This window comes from Lathamus discolor, chromosome 3 (assembly GCF_037157495.1).
Source record: "Lathamus discolor isolate bLatDis1 chromosome 3, bLatDis1.hap1, whole genome shotgun sequence".
Lineage (NCBI taxonomy): Eukaryota > Metazoa > Chordata > Aves > Psittaciformes > Psittacidae > Lathamus > Lathamus discolor.
Window position 1 is genome coordinate 100,395,090 of NC_088886.1, and position 25,773 is coordinate 100,420,862.

Sequence of the window (25,773 nt, forward strand, 5' to 3'; positions counted from 1 at the left end):
TACACACATGGTCTTTTTAGACATGTCACTAGATATAGCTGTTTCAGTTCTTACTGATGCAAGCTCATCAGTAACACATTTTTGTAAAGAGGTAAAAAAAATCATAAATAATTTTTATGAAGAGTTAAAAAATAATAATGCATAAGCAATAACATTCTGATATTTATTATTAGCAGGCAGTAGAACTTTCACTTATTACACACACCGCCCACCTTTCTTTCAACAAACCCTTTCTATATTTAGGATATAGCACCATCCCGTGGTCATTTCAAGAAGCAACATTGGGGGGAAAAACCCAACCCTGCTCATCAAAATGAGACGGGTGCAAACAGTTTGTTACCCACAGTATTTTCATGATATCCTCCTGTAACACCAATATAAAAATCCCAATTTTTAATACAATCACGGTAAGTGTAATCGGTGAAAATACTCCAAAAACTACACAACAGCTACAACCATAAGAAAAAGTTTACTTTGCCGAGATACTAATTGCAAAGAAACCAAATCTCCGTGCAGCCTAATTTCCTGGTATTACATATTCAGGCAAAACTAGGTTTGAAATATACAATCTAGTCTTCTACTGTACTGTCCAGAACTCCACTGCAAGAATTTTAGACATGACTTTACAGGGGGAAAAAAAGTGTTGTAATTTTCTCTATAATATAACAGTTTATATAATGTTCAGATATCAAAACCTAGCTACTCTAACAGAATTTCTTTAAAGCTAACGTTATTCCTCACCAAGACAAAAACAGAATACAAACTGATCTTACTTTTCCCTGATTGCAAGCTAAAAGTGAACTCTACAAAAAGCAGTAGCTGATGCATTTCTACAATGAGAAAATAAATTCTGAGATTTTACAGAACTGTGTACTCACAGATATCCCCTTGACTGGTCTTCATTTGCTTGAATCATGAAAGAGTGAATTCAGGAGGCTATACAGAAACATCAGCATAATTTTGTAAGCAACAGCAAATGTTTCATCTCAAATATCTTGATTTTGATATCACTGCACAAAAAGAATGTTGTACACACCGGGAATAAAAAACAGAATCACCCGTTCCTTTTTCTCATTTTCCTTCATGAGCTTAAGGCAAATTGATATGGATAAAACCAACATGTGGTAAACTTGGGTATGTTCAAGTAAAAGAATTATACAATTTTTGACTTGCCTCTGGCTTTGCTGTAAGATAAGGATCAAGAGAAGGAAACACTGGTTTACTGTTGCGTCCAAATTTAGTCGAAGGAACATAGAGCACCCAAATAATTCTGAACACCACTGAACAATAAAAGCAATCACTGACATCTTACTCAAAGACAGGGTGGGGCGGATGGACACGGGACAGGACCATAAACAAGGTATTAGAAAGAAGGGAATTATTTAGTTACAGTATTATGATTTCCAAGTCATTACATTTTTAAGGCAAAATCTTATAGTAACAAAACACATTACTAACGTGTACTAAAATAAGGTTATTTACTTAAAAATGATACATTGGACATGATCTGTGTACAGAACAAGCAATTCAAGGTAAACTCAATAAGGCACCTTCTAAAGCAGATGCTGTACAAAATACATCAGTGTGTTACATTTTTAGAGGAGTATTCTACACTTCTGGCATATAACACACACAAGAGTGTGACCATTTGTCTTGCTCCACTCTTCTTTCATATTTTATTTACATCTTCTCTAAGTTAACTACAATGTTATTTATTCTTCTTGTATACAATATAATACATTTCATTTTGGGCATGGCATGTCAGAGCACAAATGTCACTACACGATGTGGGCTTCTATAATTGCATTCAAATGGTAAAATAGTACAAAGCAACAATCACATGAGATTTGTTCAGAAATAAGAAGTAATGTGCAATCCACTTCTGCTACACCAATCAAGGCTAATACACCATGACTCCATAAAGCACTGTACCATGCAACACCACCAGCCATTTTTAGACATCACTCCTATTTGGCATAAAGATCGTGTATAAAGGCTTTTGAGTTCAGAAGCACTGTCAGGAGAACGAGGAAGTGCTAAATCATTTTAATATCTGTCAGAAGAGGAGCATGTAACTTCCCTTTAAAAATATCTGCAATAGCAAAAGAATGCTTTTTAATTTAGTATCTTTGCTTTTCAAACATTTTAGACCATTAAAATACAGTCTGTGAAGATAGAGTAGGTGAAATATATCCAAATTACTTGTTTTATAAACACATTCAAATGGCCATTTAGGTCAAGATCTAAAATTTAATTCTAGACTACTATGAAGGTAACCTAAAATATTAATTTTACTTTTTATTAATACCGCAGAATAGACTAATTAAGGAAATAATTCGGAAAAAGTGATGTATATTATTAGGAAAGCTGTCACCTTCTTGGGGGGGGAGGGGAGGGAAAAACCCTCAGGAAAAATTACATGTTGAGTAAAACTCAGAATAAACTCAAAATGTAAGCCTACATTTTTCTGTAGGAATATAATTTTTCTTGTGGAATTTACAAGTTATCAAGGAACACTAAAACTTTCAGTTGTTGTAACAGTAAGAATTACGTAAGTGACTCCAATTATTTTCCACCTAACTGAAATCACACGGAGCATTGTCTTAAAGACAAAAATACCTCGCCTGTATGCGAATGTTTAAGAACTTCCAAGGCACAGTTCTGACACTCCCCCAGATATTTCGATTTTTATTAACAGCAAAAATTGAGGACACATTTGCCAGTTTGGGGGATCTTTTTTTTTTTCTTTTTTAATGACAAGTGCTTAAAATTTTGACCCAAGTGAGACTAATCATATTCCAACAGAAGAACCCTATTACCCTGCCTGACCTTAAAGGCTTCTGAACTACAGTACTGCATAAAGCAACAACCTAGCTTTAGAATCTGCACTAAGTATACTTAACATTATATAAAAATTCATGGGCTAGCTTTGACTGAAGGCTGGGTTGGTTTTTTTCCCCCTCCAAAATAATTGTTAAAATACCAGTATAGACATACTTCAGCTCCAAACAGTGACTGACATTGCATGGAATGTAGGTATGTGCTCAAGTGCTTTATGCAACCAGATCCTTTATCGATAGTACTTTTTGGAGTATCAGGGAATCAAGGAATGCTAAAGACCTAGTTCAGGACAATGAAAACTGAGTATGAACCTGGTAAACGAAGCGCTGAGAAAAAGAAGGTTAAAGCTCAAAGCAAAAATATTTTCTTCTCTCCAAGATCATCTTTACAGCAGCCAGCTCACGTCTTCTGTGTTAATGTGTAAACCAATTTAAGTCCTAAGATGTCTACCAAAGATCAGCACCTTCTTGCTTTGCAAATGCCTAACAATGGAGAAGAAAGTAAGTGAATAATTTCAAATTATCAAAATTCACACCTCCAGCAGTAGCTGAGGAACAGTCGGGGAAAAGGAACTAAAAAAAATTCACAAGTTCATAGCTAATAATGCTGTGGCAACTTCTAAAAATTCTGAATAGGAACTGGTTAATTTAAATAGACCTCACTGCTCTGAAAGTTTAAGCTAGGAGGGCACCTCAACATTCTTCCTTCTTATTGATAAAAATCCTAGAGAAGGAAAAAAATAAAAGCTTATCCCTTACGTTTTTTTGGCTCATACCAAATCTTTTCCAACTACTTGTGCAAAATTATGTGCGACGACACGATTAACAATTGCAAACTCATCACACGTTTCTTGGCAATGGACGGAGAAATGTTTTCTTTAAAAAGCCCTTTACATAAGGATCGTGGTATAATATCATCTATCTTTTGCTGTTTTCAAATAAGTTAAAACCATAGTTGACACACCTATGAACTTCTTGGCCAGAATACATATTAATACTTAAAGGCATTACTGAACAAAAGTAATGTCTTTATTAAAAAAAAAAAAAAATCCCTCGAAATAGCTAGTTTTCTATAAAATATGTAGAACAGTTAAATAAAGTCTGTACATCACAATAGAAAATAAAAAATACTGCCATCTTTTGCCTGACCATTTACATTATGTGAACTACAGAATTACAACAAAACAAGTTAGAAGGTTGTAACTGTTCACAAATCACATTAGTTCTGCATTACATTGATTTCTCTTAGTTGTATTTTCAAGGGAAATTTAAACAGATGTCAAAACAATCCCCATGTACATATTTTAAGACAACAAAAAATATGGCATAAATCAATCTGATTAACATTTTTTATCAATTTTAGTATTATTCCTAGCTTTTTTTCTTCAAATCTTGACTATGGCATGTGTGTTCGTGCATGTATCTAACTGTACACATTTACCTAGGACTAGGTGGTTGATGTTTATTTTTTCTTTAGTAAAGCACAAAACACACCACATAAATAACTTCCCTTCTTAACGTTATCTAGAAGAAGATTTACAGTACAAAGTTACAGGCACTTATATTATCAAATAGGTTCAATGCAATGGTTCCAATACTGTTTGTTCATTCTTCAGACAATTCACGCATTTGAAGCTTCAACTTGAGTTACGGTACTGTTTTCTAACTTCAAAGTAGAAGTGCCAAAGGAGTTATAAATCAATAAATCTGCTTAACAGTAACCTCATGGAGGGATTCTGGCTTTTAAACAACTTGTCTGGATCAGTGAAGAAAAGGAGGGGACTAGTTTCCTGCACATGCCAAATAGTAGGCACAGTAAAACCAAATTTTGCAATTATGTTAACTTACTTTATCTTCATAAATTATCTTTCAATGCCATTCCTCCCAAGTGTGCTTAAGTAGAACTTAAAATACCCACTGATTTATCTTGTCTAAAATCTTGAGTTTTGTGACTGTCCACAATGTGATCCACAGATGTGGCCTCCTGCATTTACATCAGGGCAACCCAGCTCGAAAATCATGCTGTGTATCTTTAAAAGTTCACATATATTCAGTTCTCCTGGTCCTGACCTTTACTGCATTGTCTAATCTTCTGAGAGCCCAGCCTGTGCTTCCTGCCTTCCATTTGTGTGTCTGTAAATTAGTCTTGTTCTCAAGCCTTTCAAAACTTACCTTCTGCCTAGTTTTGTCAAATGATGGAAAACCATGCTCCTATAGTTGACCGATTTCCTCCTGTACAGAAAAAAAGTCAGAGCAAAATGGGCACGTACCAGTGAATCCCAATAAAGGAGAAAGGCAAAACATGTCAGCAACCATCCTTCTGTTAGGATGTAAGGTATTCAACAGCAAAAAATGCTGGTTGTGTGTGGCACTGTGAAAAATATGCCAAATTTCATAGTCATCCAACTATGAGCCCACCAGACTGTGAGGTGATCAAAGCAACCTGTGTCTGTAAGAGAGATTGTTTCCAGCTCTTTACAGACTTAGGTAGGCACTGCTTAATCTGTTAATGTTTTTGCAGTTCTCCTTATGACCGAAACAAGAACAGAAATAAAACAGAAATAACATTAAAACTGAGATTTAGAAAGGTAACTTAACAGCAAGGATTCTGTAGCAAATCTCTTGATTGTGGAGCTACAAAATGCATGGAACCCTGATCGTAAAACTTTGTTCATTTAATTATTTCTTATCTATTCCAAATGACAGCAAAATAATCCTGGCACACACATAAAGGCAACTGTTAAACTGAGTAGTATCGCAAACAGATTCATAACCTACAGCCTGTTTCACAAAAACTTGGTATGGATTGACTAGGTTTTATCAGGTAGAAGGCAAAAACAAAAGCTTATATTCTCCATCTCTGTTGAATCCATATAGCTTGTGAGGCTTTCACAGAAAGCACTGTAATCTGAACATTCAATTCAGCACCCAGAGTTTTACTGGAGACTCACTATGTGTGAATGAAGTCTCAATGCAGCTCAAACAAAACCAAAATGAGTATTTTATCAAGGCTGTCCATTTACGTAGCACGTAGTGTATAGAGGCTCTCAGTATCACAGTCTATGACGTACTGAAAGATTTTATTAGCAGCCTGTAGAAGTGTGCTGAGAAAATATACTGAATCTCAGTTATTTCCTCTTTCCACATAGGTCTCACTCATGTTTGAGTGAAAAGATCTAGGAGTCCAGCTTTGCTCTCCAATGTCAATTTACTATGTCAAATCTTTACATCTTGTGATTCCACCATCTTGGCAAGTGTCTTCTTGATCCTCAAGGCAGTGAGCCTCGAAGCAGGATTATGAGCCCAGCATTCAGACATTAATTTCAATATTGCTCTTAAACACTGTAAAATAAAAACCAAAGGAATAGTATTGTAACAACTGAGGTACATAATCTGGTTTGCTTTCAAGCCCAAATTATAGAAGTCTTAAGTCCAAATGCGCAATTTCTACGTTTTCTGCAAAATTGCTGATAAAATACTATAAACAGATCAACTAAAAAACCCCCGACAAAACAAACCAACCCCATCCAACAACCACGTCCCAGTCCTCCTTTTTCCTCCCCTTCACTGCCTAGTACTACAGCAGCTGGAATTAACTGAAGTGTTTCTTTATTTTCACAAAAATGCATTACCAGAACTTATCATTACAACTCAAGAACAGCAGTACAAAAAATGGTAGGAATGAGCAGAAAAATCTTCGTATGTACAGCAGAAAAACCGTAGAGAACTTTTTCACTAAAAATGAAGATGTGAGAAAAGTTCTTCCAGCATTAAAAAAATAATACAGAAAAAACTGTCAAAAAGGATACGGCATATCTAGCTTGCCATGTGAAATAGCTATGTCTTGTTTAATGGTTCAAGCTGTGGCCCTTTAAAAAACAGTTTTAAATTTTGCATTTTACTTACATCATGGCTTGCCCTGAAATGTACCAGTAAAAAAAAGAAAAAAAAGAAAAAAGGGGAAACATACAAACACGTAGAAATTGCTTCATATTCCATGAAATACCTTATGCCACAAACCAATACACTATATACATTAAGACTAATAAAATCAATCAAGAACTCATTTAAGTTTCAGCTCTAATCAAAACTCTTAAAAATATTCCACTATCTAAAAAGAAGATCTCAATTAGAGCAGTATTCATACACTTGGAAGCTGCTTAGTTGTATCTTCCCCTTACATCCATGAAAAGATACCTGAAAAATACGGTATTTTGTATTGATTTCAAACCTATCTTTCTCCTTTTGTTTCTGTGAGGTTATTAAAATATCAGAATGTGTGGGCGTAGTCCCTATTTTACAATGTTTTAATATATTTTAAACTTAAATACCCTTCCATATCAAACAAACAAACTGAACAAACTGAACCTATTTCTCTTTTCAGCGTACTCACTTCATCACTATTCCATCTATTCGATACTACTGGGCGTAGGCGTTTGACACACACCACTTCTCTCATGTCCTCATAGGATGGATCATTTGGCACCATGTCATAATATGGCAACTGATACTCTTCAACAATACCTGCAGATAATTATGAAAGATCAAGAACCATTAAAAAAGAGAAAATAAACCCATATATCTACTCTCAGATTTCCTTAGCCAGGAGCAAAAATTAACTCAATTTTGTGCCAGAGCAGACCCACCACACTGTTACATGGTGGTAAACCCCCCAGATTTCACTATACAATCAGATATTTACCAGAAAATCTCCAATATTATGAATATTAATAGCTACAATAATTCCTTTCAGTCCCTTTCACTTTGACACCCAGTGTAGAATTTGACATCTAATCCACTATCCACATTAATCCACATCTAATGCACAAAGAAACACGAAGAAAGCATAAGATGGAAAAAGAGAACACAAGCAAAGATATGTAAGGTCATAAAAAAAGTGAAAGAAAAGCAAGGGCTGGTCACAAAAACATGTATAAGGAAAAAACTGAATGACACCAGAAATGCAAGTATAATAACATCTTATCATCTACTTTTAAAAAGTTTTATTAACAGCACAGGGTTAAAATACATATGCATCCTAAAATATCTCCCAGAGCAGGCATTCTGCATTTTGAGCAGGGAAGAAAAGCCCGAGATGCTTAATTCTAACAATCAAAAAGGTCTGGTACAGTGATTTTCAAGCTGTAGTCTGGACAGACTGTACTGCTTCTAAAGAACACAAGGCTGTTGATATAGCAGACTTGTTATATCCTGGTCAAGTATCATTAAAGTGAGATAAGGGCCTGGTAGATTTTATACAGAATATGTAAAAGCTTACCTCCTGTGACACAGCGCCGAGCCATTTCCCAAATGATCAGCCCGAAACTGTAAATGTCAGCCATGATGTATGGTTGGAAATGGTTTTTATTCAAGCTTTCATCTAGGACCTCTGGAGCCATGTAACGTTTTGTTCCCACTCTAGTATTCAAGGGAACATCAACTTCATTTGTGTCACTGCATGAAAACGTAAGGAAGTTAGTTAACTGTGGACTGGTACAAGACATGGTATGAAATCCTGTATGATGCAATCACTACACTGCAATGCTCCCATTTACAAATTGAGTTCTTTCTTTTATTTCCTTCTGTATACTACACTTAAAAAGAGTACATTGTGCCTCCATGAAAAAGATTATCTAGAAAAATGGTATTGAATATGGAAGCTGACAGTTTACTACTACTTTTGCAAGACATTTAAATCACATATGAAAATAACCTGAATTAAAAACTACTATAAAGATAAGTGTATTTGGTAACAACTCAACATTATCTGCAAAGGGCTTATGCTTTCTTTCAGGCTCTACTGTAGCAAAAGCCCAATTCTCTAACTCCACTGAACTTAAAATGAAGAAAAAGTATGACTTCTTTAATTGAGTTTCAACTCCCTTAACACTGTTCAAATTTTCTATGAGAATATATAATGATAGCAATAACTCTGAAAGCCCATTTTGAATAAGGGATTAGTCTTTTCCTTTCCTCCACAAAACTACTGTTTTTCCACAAGAATTCTTTCCATTGTTCATTTAACAACCTGTTTTCATTTAAATGATTACCAGTCTACAAAGGAAGAACAGCATTTTACTCTCAAAATTGAAAAAATCTGAAAGCATGCAACCAAATTATTCTACCTTCCTTTAAAATCAGGTATTTGGTGCATTACAAATAAAAAGGTTTACCATTTCAGAGGATTTGCTTAACTACCTGTTAAACTTGACTGCAAGACCCAAGTCTGCAATGCAGCAGGTTCCATTTTTCTTTATCAAGATGTTTTTACTCTTCAGGTCCCTGTGGGCAATAGCAGGCTTGCCTTGGGTCCCATAAATTTCTGTGTGTAGATGGCACAGACCACATGCAGCAGAATAAGCCAGTCTGAGGAGAGCCCTGTTGTCTAGCGTAGTGCATTTCAGAAAATCATACAATGATCCATTTTCATGATAATCTGTAATCAAGTACAGCTGTGTCCAGGAGCCAGTGCCTTTAATATCTGCAGCTATGAAACCTATGAAATACATAGACAAAGTTACAATGTATTTGCACATCATTTTTTATAAAACATTTAAAAAAAATCCTAAGTCTATATTGGTTTGGACTGTATTGGAAGATACTTGTTCTCCTCATGGAAAACAAACAACGTAAAAGCTCAGGCTTCAACTATACATGAGGTTACCATTTCAGTCTTCAAGCAAAGAGATTGCAGACATGTCTCCAATCAACACCAGCACTTTCAGTACTATTTTATTAGCATACATTAAGGAATACACATTTGGTTATTCCATAGAAGCCATCATATACCCCTCTCAAGCCACCCACTAAGAACTCCTTCTCCTTCCCCTTACAAAAGCTCTCCAGTACAACGTACTGCTTCCTTACCAAGGATGTTTTCATGACGCATTAAAACAGTTTGGTAAATCTCTGTTTCTCGGAACCAACTAGCTTCTTCTGTGGTGAAGAACACTTTCACTGCAACTTTTTCACCCCTCCATTTGCCCATCCACACTTCACCGTATCGTCCTTTTCCAACTTGCCTCACCATCTGAATTTGTTTGGCAATAGTGCGCTGAACCTAGAGAAGAAGGAAGAGGAGAATGTGGAGGACGGAAACTCGATGATTAACCAAAAGTACTTGGATGAGCTACTTCTCAAGCCTGGATTGCTTTGAATTTTGACCCCATTGCAAAAGTTATTCTATGTAAGTTATCCATATTTTCCACTATTCCCATTTCAAACTCACTATTGCTGCCTCCAAGGAAGAACTGTGTAACAAACCTAGAAAGATTAAATCAGCTGAACTTCATATGCATTCTATTTGTTTCAATTTTATAAATAATTAGTCACCTGTCTCACTGGCTAATTTTTAAGCAAGTACTACATAGGAAGATGAATAAAAAATTATGAACAATTCAGCCAATAAAAAGCTGATCTATTTTATCAGGTAGTGGACACAGAAAAAAGTATCTTTGAGTTTGTTCAGTTCAACACTTGTATTAGCCATTCGCTGCATCTTTCTCTTAATGTCAGTAGGCTCTAATTGTCCCTAAATTTTGCCGATAGCAACACTTTCCTAAAACAATCTGATTTTGCACTTTGTTTTAGTTTACTATGTGAATATGAGCTTTTATACATGATTAGTTTGTGCTGTATCTTTCACAGTAATTGCATATAAAATAATATACTGTATTGACGCTTTAGCTTTCTTCTAGGCATTAGGTACAAATCAAACTGTGTATTTAATGGAGAGAAGTTCAGTGAAGAAAAATCTATGATTTACCAATAACGGTAGTCCTGATCCACTCCCAGAACTCTGTGACTGGTCAATAAGGTCTTTTAATGACTCCCCAGCTGGAATAAATGCTTCATCTTGCTCCAGGTCACGATTATAACAGTGCCTCTTTGCCATCGACTTACAGTAATGCCTTTAAAAGTAATAGGAGAGGTTCAGCTGAATTTCGGAAAATTGTCTCAAAATATGTAGTAAACTGAATGAGGAAAAAAGCTATTTAAATGTACAAGTTTTCTTAAAAGAAAAAAAAATAATCAGATGTTACCATACTTTTTTTTTCTTCCAGAAATTTAACATACATAGTTAATATTATAAAGTTGCTCTGTGTGTAGAGACATGTCAATTTATTGTGAGTCAGGTGGAAATCCAGTGTTTTCAGTACTCAGCTCACACAAAGTTACTCGAGTAACACTGCTGGTTTTGGTTTAAACTAAAAGCCTGAACCTTGAACCATGGCAGATGAGGCTGACCCATGCATATTTCTGCTGAAACTGCTAGAACACTGATCACCACCAGCGCAGGGCTGGTGCTGACAGAAGCAGGCACAATCAAACTGCACTTGCATTAATTGCCATAGCTCAGCTGATTCAGTTTTGAAACACAGCAGAAAAGGAAAAGTTCCGAACACATCCTGTTGCTTTAGGTTTGCAAAAGCATTTAAAAGTAAATCTTGGATGTAGATGGAATTTAACTATCAAAACTGACTGAAGATCAAGAAAAAAAAAGGCATAAAGTTATTCCTGTTTACTGGATGATATAGCATCAAAGTTAAATGTAGCTTCGAAAATTGTAAACATTTTTTAGCCAAAGGATTAAATTCACTTAAATTCTACATTGTGAATATTTCATTTTATTTTGCAATGCAAACTGCTACCTACAGAAATGTGAAATTAAATTACAACAGTTTCACTTCCAATCTATTTTTGTTAGAAATAAATATGATTAACTAAGTATATGTACAAAATACCTGTTCCGTTTACACTCGTTTGGGAAATGAAAAACATTGCCAATAAATAAAGTGCTTTCCTTACTTGTAACAAAAGCAGCTAAATAAGATGATCATGACAATTATGCAGACTGCCATAGAAATCAACACTGCCATCCAACGAATGCTGCCATCAAAGAGCCCATCTATTTAAAAACAAAACCAAAGAAAGGAAAAAAAGATGAAAGTTTCCGAAGTCTACAGATTAAGCATCTACTGCAAACTGTTTAATTAGGTTTGTTTTAATATACTGTGTATTTGAGTGCGCATAAACTGCAACATAACTTTTGTCTGAACATCGGGAAATACTTCCTTACTGTGAGGGTAAACAAGCCCTAGCACAAGTTGTCCAAGGAGGCTGTGGTGTCTTCCCTCCTTGGAGAGACTTAAAAGCCGTCTAGACATTGTCCTGTGTAACTGGCTTGAGCAGGGGGATTGAACCTGATAGTTCCAGAGGTCCTATATAAGCCTCAACCAGTCTTTGATTCTGTGACAGTATTGCAAAATGTCAGAAAGGAGCAGGACAGCTGATGCATATAAAAGATCTGTCCATACAAAATTACACATAATTTATAGTGCTACAGTATCAAAGTATTTACACTGGCAAAGCAAAGAAAATTTCATTTGGATTCCAACAACAACAACAAAAAAAAAAGGATTTAACTTGAGATTTTTGGAGTTGTTGGTTTTGGTTGACTCTTGTTTGTTTTTAAAAATAGAAATGAAGGATTTACAGCAGTAAGACTCTGAGAAGGTATTAAGCAACAGTTAAACTAGACTTGCCTAGCAATGAATAAGCACATGAAAATATAAACTGTCTTCACTGGTAACAACAGCAAGAAGAGTATCAACATAAAGTAGATAACAGTTAATGTGAGAATACTTTATTTAAGATACATTCATCAGGGCAAAAAACATGGCAGAGATTACAATAACTGTTTTAAAAAGAAAAAAGAATGGGCTATGGAAACAGATATATGAGCAAACTGAGCAAGAGAATAAAAATACCATGAGTGACTGATGGAGGAAAAGATTAACTTGGAAGGGGCAGAAAAGGAAAACTGGAGTAGAATATGAAACCTAGTAGAGAGCTTCTTATCAAAATCACTTAGTAAGGAAAAAACAAATCTGTGCAGTACTGTAATTACATTTTCTCCTTATTTTTATCTGTTGAATCAGAAGAACAGAATATACACAGCATTTATTATTAGTAGTGTGAACATCTAGGAGCTGTTACCTGTACTGTCAAGTGGTGGTAACGTTGGTTGTAAATCCTGATTGCAGAAATCAGTCCGACAGCACTCGATTGTTCGACGTAACTGTGCTTTAGGTGAGTCCTGTTGAAGGAGAATTGAATAAAGATTCAGATTTTGAAGTGATCACCTAGGATGCGGACAGGTGATGCTATAGATACAACACAGCAAAGACAAAAGTCTAAGCTATTTTATTTTAGAAAAGCAGTTTAACCTCACCACTTAATGTATGAGGCAACTTCACAGTGGCAGACAGTCATCACCTCATCTATTTAGGTTCATATGTTCTATGTTCATATTTTGGAACTTCTACTTGGTGCACAGAAATAAATGGATCCTACTTAAGTTGCTGCTTCATACATTGCAAAATTTTTAAGCTTCATCAAAAACAGTTAATCATATGTAAATAAATGCTGTTCTTAAGACAAAAAAAAAAAAAGATATGAATCCCTTTACAAGTTTTTCTCTTGTACTCATCATAGCAGTACTGTTTGCATCAAGAACATCTTGAGAACACCGCATAAAAGACGGAGGGACATAAAAATTAATCTGAAAGTAAGACACTAATGTAAGTACAAGAACAATTTCAGGAGGTCATCATGACACCTCACGTTTGATTTGCAATAACCCTAAATGCTCACAGCTGTAAATGAAGTCAAGAGTACTTCTAAAAAGCAGTACTACCCAGAGCTACATTATATAGAAACTTAAGTCCTAGAGATATTGGAATAGGGGGGAGGGAGGCAAAGGGGAGGAAGCAACCTAGCTGGTAACTACCCCTGAAAGATTTGTTTAATGTAAGCAATGTGACAAAACAAAAAGCAAAATCCAGTCTTCCAAAGCAATATTTATTTGCCCAGCTAGTGCTATATGTCCATCTTATAAATAAATCCTTGCTTTATTAACTGTGTTTTCAGTTCCAACTTCTATAACGAAGAGGTTTTAAAGGCAGCAGTCTGCTTTATCACACCCATTTAAACCAAGGGCAAGTTATATTCACGCAATTAACAACAGATTAACTCTTCTACAAAGGAAAAAAATAAAACTGTATGTCAGACAGGAAAAAAAACACATTTGATAAATTGTATACATGTTCATGAAACTTTAAGGGAGCTCTTGTGTAATCTGTGAAGACAATTTACGATTATGCACTTCTGTCAGACAAAATGAAGAAAGCACGTAATTCAAAATTAAAGCAATCGAGAAATTCTGCACGAAAATATGAAATATTCAGATAGATTAGGTCAACTATAAAGTTGCCTTTTCAACTGAGGAAACAGCAGACAAGTAAAAGGTTAATGTTCTCTGTTCATTTTGTCAGTGCTTACAGATACTTTCAGGGAACTCCAACAAGCTAGGATTCTATTTCAGTCTTCACTCAAACACCATTAAGTGTCTTTTCTGCCACTACTCACCCACAACTGTTCAGTCCCATTTTCCTCAGTGGTAAATGGCAACAAGCAAAATTTATGATTGCAGTTGTAAACTACAGAGATTTAAACTGCTTATGCAGTTTCACTACATAACTTCCTTTGGAGATCTTAAATTTTAATGGTATCTCAATTTTTTTACCTTGCACTGGAAGTCTGAACCTTCATACTTCATGCAGCCAGAAGCAAGTGTGGGTTCTCCATGTTCATCTTCCTCAATGATAGCAAAGCAGTGGCCATTAGTTCTGGAATAAACATATAATTTGTGCTTTACCAGCATGTCTACCATTAAATATACAGCACTAGCTGATCATGAACCCATTAAGAAAACTCGAATAGCAATATCCAGAAAAATTCTAATTTTAACACAGTGGTTACCATACAGCTTGAGAACAAAAGACCGCCACACTATTTACAAACAGAAACTGTTTTCTCCCAAACATTCTGTCTCCTACTTCCTTACCACCCCCCCCTTCAGGATGGCTTGTATCCAATCACATACATGTAGTTGTCTAGAAACAACTGAGGGGGTAAGAAAAGCAGAGATTTCACTAAAAAGGCATACTGACTACAGTATTATAGGCTAAAAGATAATAACAAAAAATTTATTTGTGCCTCTTCTTAGACTGTAATGATAAGCTACCAAAGAGAACTCCCCGTATGTGAAAGGTGGCTATTTTAAGGTCAAAAGCTCAGCTACACTCTTCCCACATGAGCTTTCTCAAATATTCAGACTTAGAGCAAAACAAACTAATAAACCTCCAGACCCACTTTCTGAAGTTGTCAGTAGCAAATCTTTAATTAATCACATTAAAAAAAGGCATTTCAATTCTCTATTCTCTCTTTATAGAAATGTTTTGATTTCTACATGACACCAAAATGTCAAGGTTTGTATGGAATCCCAAACCAATCTGCAATAGGAGGTCCATGATTTAAATACAGGTAAAAATTAAGATTTTATTAAGTAAATCAAAACCCATTCAATTCCTTCATCAGATACTAAGGAAAACAAATCCAGAAATATTGTCACTTGTCAATAATTTACTTAAAGAAATGTAGGTTTAGTAAGCATAATGCCATAAAATACCCTCCACATGAACACAGCCTACGTGTTACTAACTCTCCAACAGCTTTATTATCAGAATAACGATCTAGACAGCCATTGGTATGAAGGGGAAAAAAATAAATAAAGCCTATACTGGCTGCATACGCGAGGGGGCGATAAAAAGCAAAAAAAGTACACACCAAAGGAATTAAAATACTGGGTAATAACGGGACATTTTTTAGGTGCAAACCTATTTATAAAATACTGTGTTTACATTCTAAAACATAGCAGTGTTTATTCCACCTCCCTGAGTTCCACGAAAATTTCTTTATCTGCCAAGTGACAGCTTTAGAGAGGCTTCATATTATGCGTTAAAGACTCAAAAGGAGCAAGTAATGTGTTTCCTATTATGTATCTTTATATTAATTCTTCAGAAAAAAACAGGAGAGTCTTAAACACTTAACTGCAAAAGAAGAGAAAAAAGGAAAACCAAGGACATTTTACGACATGAGTAAAGCATCTCAAGCAAGCACACAATCAGTGCAGGGGTCTGTTAGAATTCTGATGCCTACCAAAGTTAAAACTACCCTTCTGTCCTTAGGTGTTCAGAGGAGTTTCTTCCTGCTCATCCTCCTCCCTCCCCCTGCCTTTCCTTCATACTCTGCAATTAATGAACATGTAACAAGAATTCTCAGTAAATGGTTATGTTGCTAACATTACCTCTTGACTACTACACAAAGAAATATTAGACTAAGCCAGCCGGTGGTCAGATCAGGTGGTTTAGATTTAGGTCATTTAATACTCATTTATAAAAGGCTACAGGTTACTTAAAACCTCAATCCTTAACAGCACTTGCTGGGCTAAATGACCAGATGCAAATGGCTCTGAGGTATGATGAAAACAGTACTGTTTAGATATGGATGACTGTGGGTTTTAGTTCTCAGCTCTCCGCAGATATACTGAGTTTCTAATCAGCTACGGTCAAATCACTTGACAGAACCTGAGTCAGCACTCTAAAAGTTTCCTCTCTCACAAGCAAAAATGAGCCTCTTCTATCCTGTATGCAATACTTACATGCACGTGTTATTAATAGCATCATCTGGACAATGTCCTGAGCAGTAGCACTTAAGAAAAGGTAAGGTGTCCTCTGGAGCAAGTGTTACTCCATTCGCTTGTTTCTTTTGGTCAGGATTTGTCTTCATTCCTGTGCCATGAAGCATGCTGTCAAGATTTTGACCTGGGCATTAAAAACCAAACCAAATAAAAAAAAAATTATTTTTGCATCTCTCTGGTAACTGTTGAAGAGCTTCACATGTACAAGAATAATAGAATAATTATATTAACAAATAATTAAACTATATAAGACATAAGAACCTCCTCTCCCACGACTGTGACAGAAATTTGAGTCAGTCACTTTGTTATAGGAATAGCTACTTCAAATACTTTATATTATAACCACAGGTCTTCTAATCATAATCAGTATGAACAGAAGGAGGGTATTTTCCATTTTTGAGATGGGACAGAAAAGTAGTGATGTAACTGGTAAGAATTTTACAAAGAAAGTCTCTCTTATTCTTGTGTTTTGAAAATCCAAATGCTGACCGCTTGATAACCACAACAGTACAGTTTTATGCATGACTGAGCATACTTAATACGCAATTTTCTAATTTTCTGAAGTCACTGTTTAGGGATTCACACTCTCATAGAAGAGCAGTAATAACTCCAAAATTTCTTTTTTTTATCTCTGTATGTATTAGTACTTCAAAATAGAGCTAAAGTAAATCTTGTTCACAAATTAATTTCAGTTAATGACATGAACACCCACACAAACAAGCTTTCACAGAATAAAAATAAGGCTAAAGTACATTCCAAGTAGCCCTCAATTTCTCAACAGAAGGTGAGTTATGCATCATTTTTTCTAGTTCATACTATTAACATGCTTTTGTGAGCGTAGGCATTCAGAAGAAAAACTCCATTTCCTTCTTAGTGAAGAACACACAGGAAAAAAAAATTAGGACTGACTCACTTGGAACATGATTTGTGACCACAACATGAGATGAGAACATCTTCATCCCTCTCCTCCAGCTTCATTACTCATGATTTTATCAACAGAAAAATCTCTCCCTGTCCATCACCTAACAGTATTCTCCACTACAAGTCCTCAAGGTATGAATCGAATAAAGCTGGAGGAGTTGTGAACAGACTATTGCCTGCTCTGACACAATTTACAGCAAGTCTCTGTGTGCAAGATAACAGAGCAACCAGTTAGGACTGACAGAAGCTTTTACAAATTCAGCTACAATTTGACAAGTGGAGGTACCTCACTACCACTCAAAAGATTTATAACAATAAAAATTTCAATTTATATAAGAATTAAAAAAAAAAAAAAATGACAAGGAGACTCAGAATCTCTTAAGAATTTCCTGTGGCTTCCTGTCAAACACACCAAATGCTAGCTGTAATGACAGCATTACTGTCATGTTGTAACTTGCTTGAAAGATGTGCAGAAAAACTTGATTAAAACCCTTTGTACATACCACCCTCTATCACTCTCCTGTAGCATCCACTATAACATTCAGCCAAATGTGCAATTAAATATTTGTGAAATTTGATCTTATTTTGAAAATAGCTGACTTGCAGATTTCCCATCTGACTAATAGCGCACAACCAGTTGTCGTGGTTTAAGCCCAGCCATAAATCAGAGCCACGCAGTCTCTCTCTCTCACTCCCCCCCCTTCCCCCTCAGCTCCTGGAGGGATGGGGAGGGGAATCAAAAGAATTTAACTCCCACAGGCTGAGATAAGAACAGTCCAGTAACTAAGGTATAACACAAATCACTGCTGCTACCGCCAATAATAATAATGATACGGGAAACAAGGGGAGAGAATACAACCACTCATCACCTGCCAACCGATAGCCAGCCCAACTGAGCAGTGATCTAGCCCTTCCAGGTAACTGCCCCCAGTTTTACATCCTGGGTATGACGTGCTGTGGTATGGAATAACCCTTTGGCTAGTTTGGGTCAGGTGTCCTGTCTCTGCTTCCTCCTGGCTTCCCTCCTCCCTGGCAGAGCATGAGACTCAGAAAGTCCTGGGTCAGAGTAAACATTACTGAGCAGCACATAAAAACATCGGTGTTATCCGCGCTGTTCCCAGGCCAAAAGTCAAAACCACAGCACTGCACCAGCTACTAAGAAGGAGAAAAATGACTGCTACTGCTGAACCCAGGACACCAGTGCATTGTCCTTATTCAGGAATTTCCCTAGAAGCAATGAAACTGAACCTTTTTTAGGTACAACTAAGAGTGTATCCTCAGAAAGTACAGCACCATTTACCTAAACCCTCAAATCACTTATCCATAGTTTATTTGAAACATAGTTTTCAAACAGTACTTCAGTAACGCCAGAGTTAAGCATTCCTGATCTGTACAGACCATTAACAAGGAAGTTCAGTGTTAAGATAACAGTCTACCTGTGCAATACGTATTTTCTATTTAGCCAGATGGAATTTTGCATATATGCATATATCAGCTCCTCCAACTGACCCCTCTCTCCTTCTACAGATTTCTTCCCAGCAAAAATTTTAATATGGTGCCACAGGCATTACACAACATTCTATATTCGCATTTACCTGCTTAGAGAACAGGTAATTCTACTTAGTATTTAAAGGAAAAGCCACTGCATACATACAAATATTGCCTTACCTTCTAATTTTATTGAAATACTAAGGTATCTTTCCTAATTAATATGGCAAAACTCCCTTTATCTTCAGGGACATTCTACATCTTAAAAGTCTGAATACTTTATGATCTATGTCTTTCAGTCACTCATCTATCTTCCTACCCTGAACACAGAATGCACCATTTTTTTCGATTTGTCAGAACAGAAAGTAAGGAACCCTTAAAGCATGGATGGCTTCTTCTAGCTCAGAAGCCAGGAGACAGAAGATTTTTATACAGGTCTGGAGACTTTTAAAGTAGTATTATTCTTTGCAAAGTAACACTGAAACATGACTACAGTATACCAAATACTCAAACTGAGATGAAATACATTTTTTCTCTTAATTTATTATGATGGACTGTATAACAAGATTTGTGAAGAACACATACCAAACAGAACCCAAATTAGATAACTGTATTTTCAAAGAACCAGCATCTTTGTCTTTTGTTGAGTTTATATAGGCAAAGATTTTTATTCAAAGTAAAACCAGACTACAACTTCATTATCTTTGTAATGTGAAACAATACTCCATTGTAGCTTGCTTTCATACTATAGGTAATATCTGAATTACATAAAGAAGGCAGGGGAGGATAACTTCACTCTTGCATTTTTACTTTCTTTGACTGTAAAGAGAACTCTTCATTAAACAGGAGTTTAACTGAGTATCCAGAAAAGGAAGAAAAAGGGAAAACATTTGCACTGCTTGGGATCAACTCAGAAGAAAGGTTTTATTGTCCCTAACTATATCCTGTACTGCAGTACTACAGTGCAAGCTCAGCATTACAAGAACTATTGGTGTCTATCTTGAAGATGCTAGGTATGGGAAAGGGAGTTAAATGTGTAAAATTACCTGGTTTCCATGCACCTGAAGTCTTGTGACACTACACTAGTTGACGATGTAATTAATGGCTTCTTTACCGTGACACATGCAGTTGTCAGCTCTGCAGTGCAACAAAAATCTTACATAACATTTGAAGATATAAGTGCTATGCACTAATATGCACAGCTTCAAAAGAAAAAAGGCTTGCACAGAAATAAGAGCACCCAGAAATTTCAGGCACAGCAAAGCTTCTTCCTCTATTACTTCCTACCCTCCACCTGTAAACTGCTGGGGCAAAATAACAGACATTAGAAGCAAATCAACTATGAAACACTGAAGGACTTGTTCAAGATCCTGGACCAGTTTCAGCTTGTTTGTCCAGCCTTGAGAATGACAGTATCATATACATTTAATCACACAAACTGCTCTATGATGTCTATTTTACCACATTACAGAGAAACTAACAGAAAAACATAGAACTTTCAATGAAGTATCAGAGAATTGGTGAGCTGAAACATTCTCCTCTTTTCACGTAACCACACCATGACGATAAAGAGAAACAAGCTGATGGCACTTCATGCTCCCAGTTTGTCATTTGCTCTGCCCCACTACAGTACTATCTCATACACACTGCATTATAGTTTTACATGAACTGCTACAGAGAAGACATTTAAATGGCTTTCTGTTTAACTTTTATTTAATAAAGTAGAACAATGCCTGCCAATGTATCATATCCAACCCTTAGTTGAAGATATATTCAAAGAACTACTTCCTGCAATCCTAGAAAATAAATTAGATCATAAAATTTCTTTTAAAGAAGCACAGCACATTAAAAATACCACTAGGGCAGAAATCTACTTGAAAGCATGGCTTCAAATACTAGTATTAACACAGATAATCTTTAAAAAGGTACTGTCTGTGACAGTAAAGTTTTATTAACCACTAAAACCTGAGCTACCAAGCAGTTGCAGCTCAATGCCAGGATACATACATAATTTCATTACGTCTTCTGATCTAAGAAAAGATTTGTGTAGCCCATGAAAAACCCAGCTCTATTAAGAAATGCAGAGAGAGTAGTAAACAAAAGACAAATACAGAAGCCAAATTATGCTTATTTCTTATTTAACTGTATCTCCCCTACCTCCACAAATAAAGCTGCAAATGCTAATCTACTAGTCTATAAAATTCACGTTATTCAATTGCTTCCTGAACTGAAATATAGATATTCCACATAAATATTTTTACTCCAGATTGTTACCCTTAAAAGGGATTTATCTTATCAGAACTACAGCACTATCAGAATTTTTCTGTAACTACTATGATCCAAGCTTGTAAACTCCAATAAATTCAGTATTTAAAGAATCTTCGTCAAAAGACTACCTTCACCTGCCTTCTTGCTGGCGCTAAAGCTGTTTGCTAAGGCTAGCTGACACTCAGGGCTTGCCCACATCAGGGTCTTCTCATAAAGAGGAAAAAAATAGATAAAAGTTGTACCCAAGCTCTTTATGTTAGATACACCCTCCTTATAAACAAGACATACCTTGAATTTTTTATGTGGTAGTTTTAAAATACTTTTTCTTGCTTTCAGATGGAGATACTGCAAAATCATCCACTTTAACAAGTACATTTCACCTTTCTACCTATCTCAGACTTTCATAATGATTTAATATGTACTGCCATGAGAATGAAACCTCAGAACAACTGACAGAACAGAATACCAGTAATTTTTCTTAAAACACATAACTAAAAAAAAGCCCAAGAACAAAAAAATGAAAAAACATTTTTATGAGTACAAAGAAAGTATCTTAAATACTTCTATAAGCTCTACGCCTGATATTTTAGCCATAATTCTCCCTATAGTGCTTTTTTATATATCATGCCTGTTATCTCTAAAGATCAGGCACGTCAGATTAGCTCCCTCTAGCAGCACTGGTTCCTAAAACTCAACAGCACGTTCCCAGACTACGTGGTTAAAATCTCTCTCTACCGCCCTCCAGCTTTCCCATGAGCTACACCAGTGCACAACAAAGACAGGCAGCCCCTGCTCCCCTACCTTCCCAGAAAGCAATACCCAGCCTCTGCTCCTACTTCCCTTCACTAAAAAGTAATTTCTGAAGACTACTCTCTGTTCCTATGTGTTCAGTACCAAAGCCAGACACAAAAATACCGTATCTGTATTTTATTTCTAGAAAAAACAGACCATGTTCTAATTTAAATGGACTTTTAAAGAATCAAGTTACTTAAAACTAAATGTAAAATAATAAAAATTATATAACCTTCAAGTAATTCATTAAATTAACTTCAATCAGACAAATATTTACAATACATGTTTGCTGCCCATGTTTTAAAGACAGATGCAGCCATTAACTGGTGAAATCACTAGTAAACAGAACTATATTGTTCTCAGGGAATGAACCAGCTTCTGAAAACTTTTAAGTTCCTCCTACAGATTTTAGAACATCTATTTCAAATTAGTTGAGATGTTTAAATTCAGTAACTATCTCACCTGAAATTCTGAAAGTGCATTAAAAAAAATGATATAAAAATCTTTGAATAGAGTAAGTATGACAGTGAAATCAAATCTCAATAGGTTTTTTTTGGTTCACCAGTGGACAATGCCAACTTTTTAAAGGATTTCCATTTTTAAGGTTAACACTAATTATTTTAAAATTTAACTTTTAACAAACTTTTCCTCATACATATTGAATGCTATTAATACATTTTCAGTCAACTAATTCACAAGGATTAAAATACCAGTTTTCTGTGGTGTCTTCGAAGAACACAGAAAGGGGTGATGAACCACATACCTAACATTACATCATATAGTGAATTGACACTAACAAAGAACAAAATTTATGAGAACACATTTAAGTACAAATGGAGTTCTCTAACTATTCTGTTACATATATTGATTAGTTATGCTGATCAATACATTATAAAAACAATGATCTCTACTTGGAAGTAAAACTGATTCTCTGAACTAAAAATCTCCTCTAGTGGAAGACAAAAGCATTTACCACAGTCCTCAACTGTAACTGAAGCTGATAACCTCTTGCCTTAAATGAGCAAGCATAGGTAGATGAAGATGCAGTCAGTGTAAGTCACAGGTCTGAAGATACCGTGAAGACCTTCCACAGCAAGAAAGGAAATAAAAAATGTCTTTCTTGAAAAAGTTGCTATTAAAACTAACCATCTGTTACCCAGGCTTATTTTTTATCATTTCTCAACAGAAGTAAAAAAGTCCAATCAAATGAGAAATGATTATGTCCCCCTACTCCATAGTACTGACCTGAGAAACAAAGGCTGTTCACGAGCATCTGTTTCCTGCTGTTGTTGCAAGAGTATTTTCACATTAATCAGTGCATGAAGCCACTTGGTTTTTTAAGTTTAAGTTACCTGTTAAGGGATGGGGTGTGTATATATACATGCACATACACACTTGCTACTTCATTCTGTCGGGTCTTGATAAGCCTTGAAATTCCTGCCATTTGAAGAAGCCTCCAAAATAAGCCCGCAAACCATGAAGCTTCAGCACCAGCCACTGAAAGCAAACCTGCTGGGAGTTTCTACTCTCTCTGCTTTTCCCTCCTTCTTCCGTAAACCACAAATTCTCTTCGATTTCTCATGTCTTCTCCAGCTCTATTGGTTGCTTTATGATGCATTTTTGTAGCACCCTGCAAATAATTTTCCTTGTTGGAAGTACTAGTTCCACTTTCAATTACATTGCTTAGACTTTTCACCTTAGATTTCCTCTTCCCTACAGAAGTTCAAATATTTGATGATTATCAACTTTATTCCTTCCCCACCTCCCCCTAGCACAACTCCTCCATGAATCTATGGACAAGAGAGGGGCTTGACTCTTTTTCTGTTCACCACCCCTAGAAACCAAGCATATTTCTTATGTTTGAAGACAAGCCCTTAGGCACCTTGCATCAAAGAATTGACACGGTTTCAGCAAGCTCAACTTTGCCATGGCTTTCAGAACTCACTCAGTATTGATTTGAAAATCAGAAATATTCCTAAGACAAGGCAATTTCTTCTTTAGAAGCAGGCAAAAAATACTCACACAATCTTTAAACTTCATTTAGCTATATTATTTATTTGAAGTTACTTACTGAAGCATTTTTAATAAATGTGATCATGGAAGGAGTGAATGTAATTTAAGTCACTAATAAGACCTGAATAATTTTATTATTGTTTCTGTTTGTATATAGAAAGAAAAAAAAATTGTTCCTTCAGTTGATACTGCCTTTGAGTAAAACACTGAATATTGACTAATGCCAACAGGTAACCGTGACTTAAGTACAAAGAACAAAGCCTATCACTCCCAACTGCTTCAAGGGAAGAAGCTGGCATCTTCGTTAAGAAGCAGCAAAACTGTTGGAATGCTAGCTGAACAAGCTCCACTGCAAAATGCTATGTCTAAGAGTATTTCAGAGTGGAAGAGACTGCTAGAAGCCACCTGGTACCAACACCGGCTCGAAACAAGACCAACTGTAAGTTAGACCATGTTGTTCACAGTATATCTGGTGAAGTTTTTACTGTCTCTAAAGACAGATAATGCACAGCCTCTCCAGACAGCCAGTTCTAATGCTTAACCACGTTCACAGTGAAAAACTTCTTTCCTAATTTCTCACCAAAATTTCCTTTAATGTGATTTTGCCCATTACCAATCTAATCACCTTACAGCTACGTGTAAATATTTGTAAACCTGTACTATAAACTCCGGCTACACCCAAACCAGGCTATTCCTATCTAAACAGACTGAGCTGTATCTTGACAATTAAGAATTTTATGTCCACAACAGGAAAAGAGACTGGCCTTGAGAATTTCCCTCTCCCAACTTAAATAATGTAACAAAGATGGAAGAATCCTGGATTCAAGTTTGTTTTGTTGCTTTCAACCTTGAAATCATTGCTACAATAGCGGAGCTTAAACTAAGACACAAGCTTTTCCCCACTCCTGAAATACATGAGTGCATGCATACACACACACTGAATGAAGCTTAATGTCAGCAATTAAAGCGCGTAGGTATAAGTTAGCAGACACTATTCTGAGCCCCCGCAAGCTAGAAAGATGAAAGTGGTCAAATAATTTGGCAATTATACAGAAATACTAGTCCAATTCTGGAGTAAAAGTGTTTACAATTCTGTAGGCTGTACTCAATGATACAGAAGCCTTCAGTGCGCTGCTGGTAGCCTCCTGGACTAAATCCCACAGGAAACATGAGGAAGAGTAACAGTTTTAAATATCTTTAACAAAGAGGAATTCTGCACAGATCTAGAGAGAGGACTTCTGTTACCTAACAGCTTAGCTGTGAATGTGTGTGTGGGATGGTAACTGCAAGAGCTTAAAGATGATCTTCCTTGGGCTGAGGCACTATTCATTTAATTTGGGTCTTAGCATAGTTAACAGCTCATCTTTGGTCAATTCCAGGTAAGTATCTTCAGTGACATTTATACCTACTCCTTAATAAAGGTTTGGGTTATATTTAAAGGTTTAGTATTGCTCTCTAAGTGCTTCCCCACACCCAGGTTAGAAGCTGCAGCAGTTCCCAAATGCATCCTGGCACATGGTTATAAAGTGATAAGTACCAGCACATGGAAAGAGGCAGGATCAAGTGACTTGGAAGGGGCAGGTCCATTATATATGTGATTCAAGTCTGCTCTTAAAATCATTTGTCAAGGTATGTATCAGGCATAGTCCCGATAAAGACAGCTCCGCCAAATCCTTTAATCCTTTAATTGCAGGTACACACCAGAAAAAGAACAGAGAGATTGTCACTTGGTACTTACCAGGCTTCTTCCTCTGCCAATTTAATGTGTGTACTGAGTTGTTATTCTTGAAAGTAAAAAGCTTAAAGAATAGCTCAAAATAAAATCAAGCATTAAGCAAAAATTGATGT

The 25,773-nt window shown here is 36.0% G+C and overlaps 1 protein-coding gene across 4 annotated transcripts in view; it reads right to left on the minus strand.

Moving 5' to 3' along the window:
• Positions 1-1,461: 1,461 nt before the first annotated feature.
• BMPR1A (bone morphogenetic protein receptor type 1A) overlaps positions 1,462-25,773 on the minus strand; it is an 85,422-nt gene continuing 61,110 nt past the window's right edge. For 3 of the 4 annotated variants that reach the window (XM_065670816.1, XM_065670814.1, XM_065670815.1), the window contains 10 exons: positions 16,405-16,567; positions 14,428-14,530; positions 12,840-12,939; positions 11,649-11,748; positions 10,606-10,750; positions 9,708-9,900; positions 9,039-9,336; positions 8,119-8,294; positions 7,234-7,364; positions 1,462-6,182 (listed from right to left, as the gene is read on the minus strand). In XM_065670816.1, coding sequence (XP_065526888.1) covers positions 6,057-6,182; positions 7,234-7,364; positions 8,119-8,294; positions 9,039-9,336; positions 9,708-9,900; positions 10,606-10,750; positions 11,649-11,748; positions 12,840-12,939; positions 14,428-14,530; positions 16,405-16,567 — 1,535 coding nt within the window. In that variant the 3' untranslated portion in view covers positions 1,462-6,056. The remainder of the gene's footprint in view (positions 6,183-7,233; positions 7,365-8,118; positions 8,295-9,038; positions 9,337-9,707; positions 9,901-10,605; positions 10,751-11,648; positions 11,749-12,839; positions 12,940-14,427; positions 14,531-16,404; positions 16,568-25,773) is intronic. The other variant, XR_010610763.1, reaches the window with a different exon arrangement.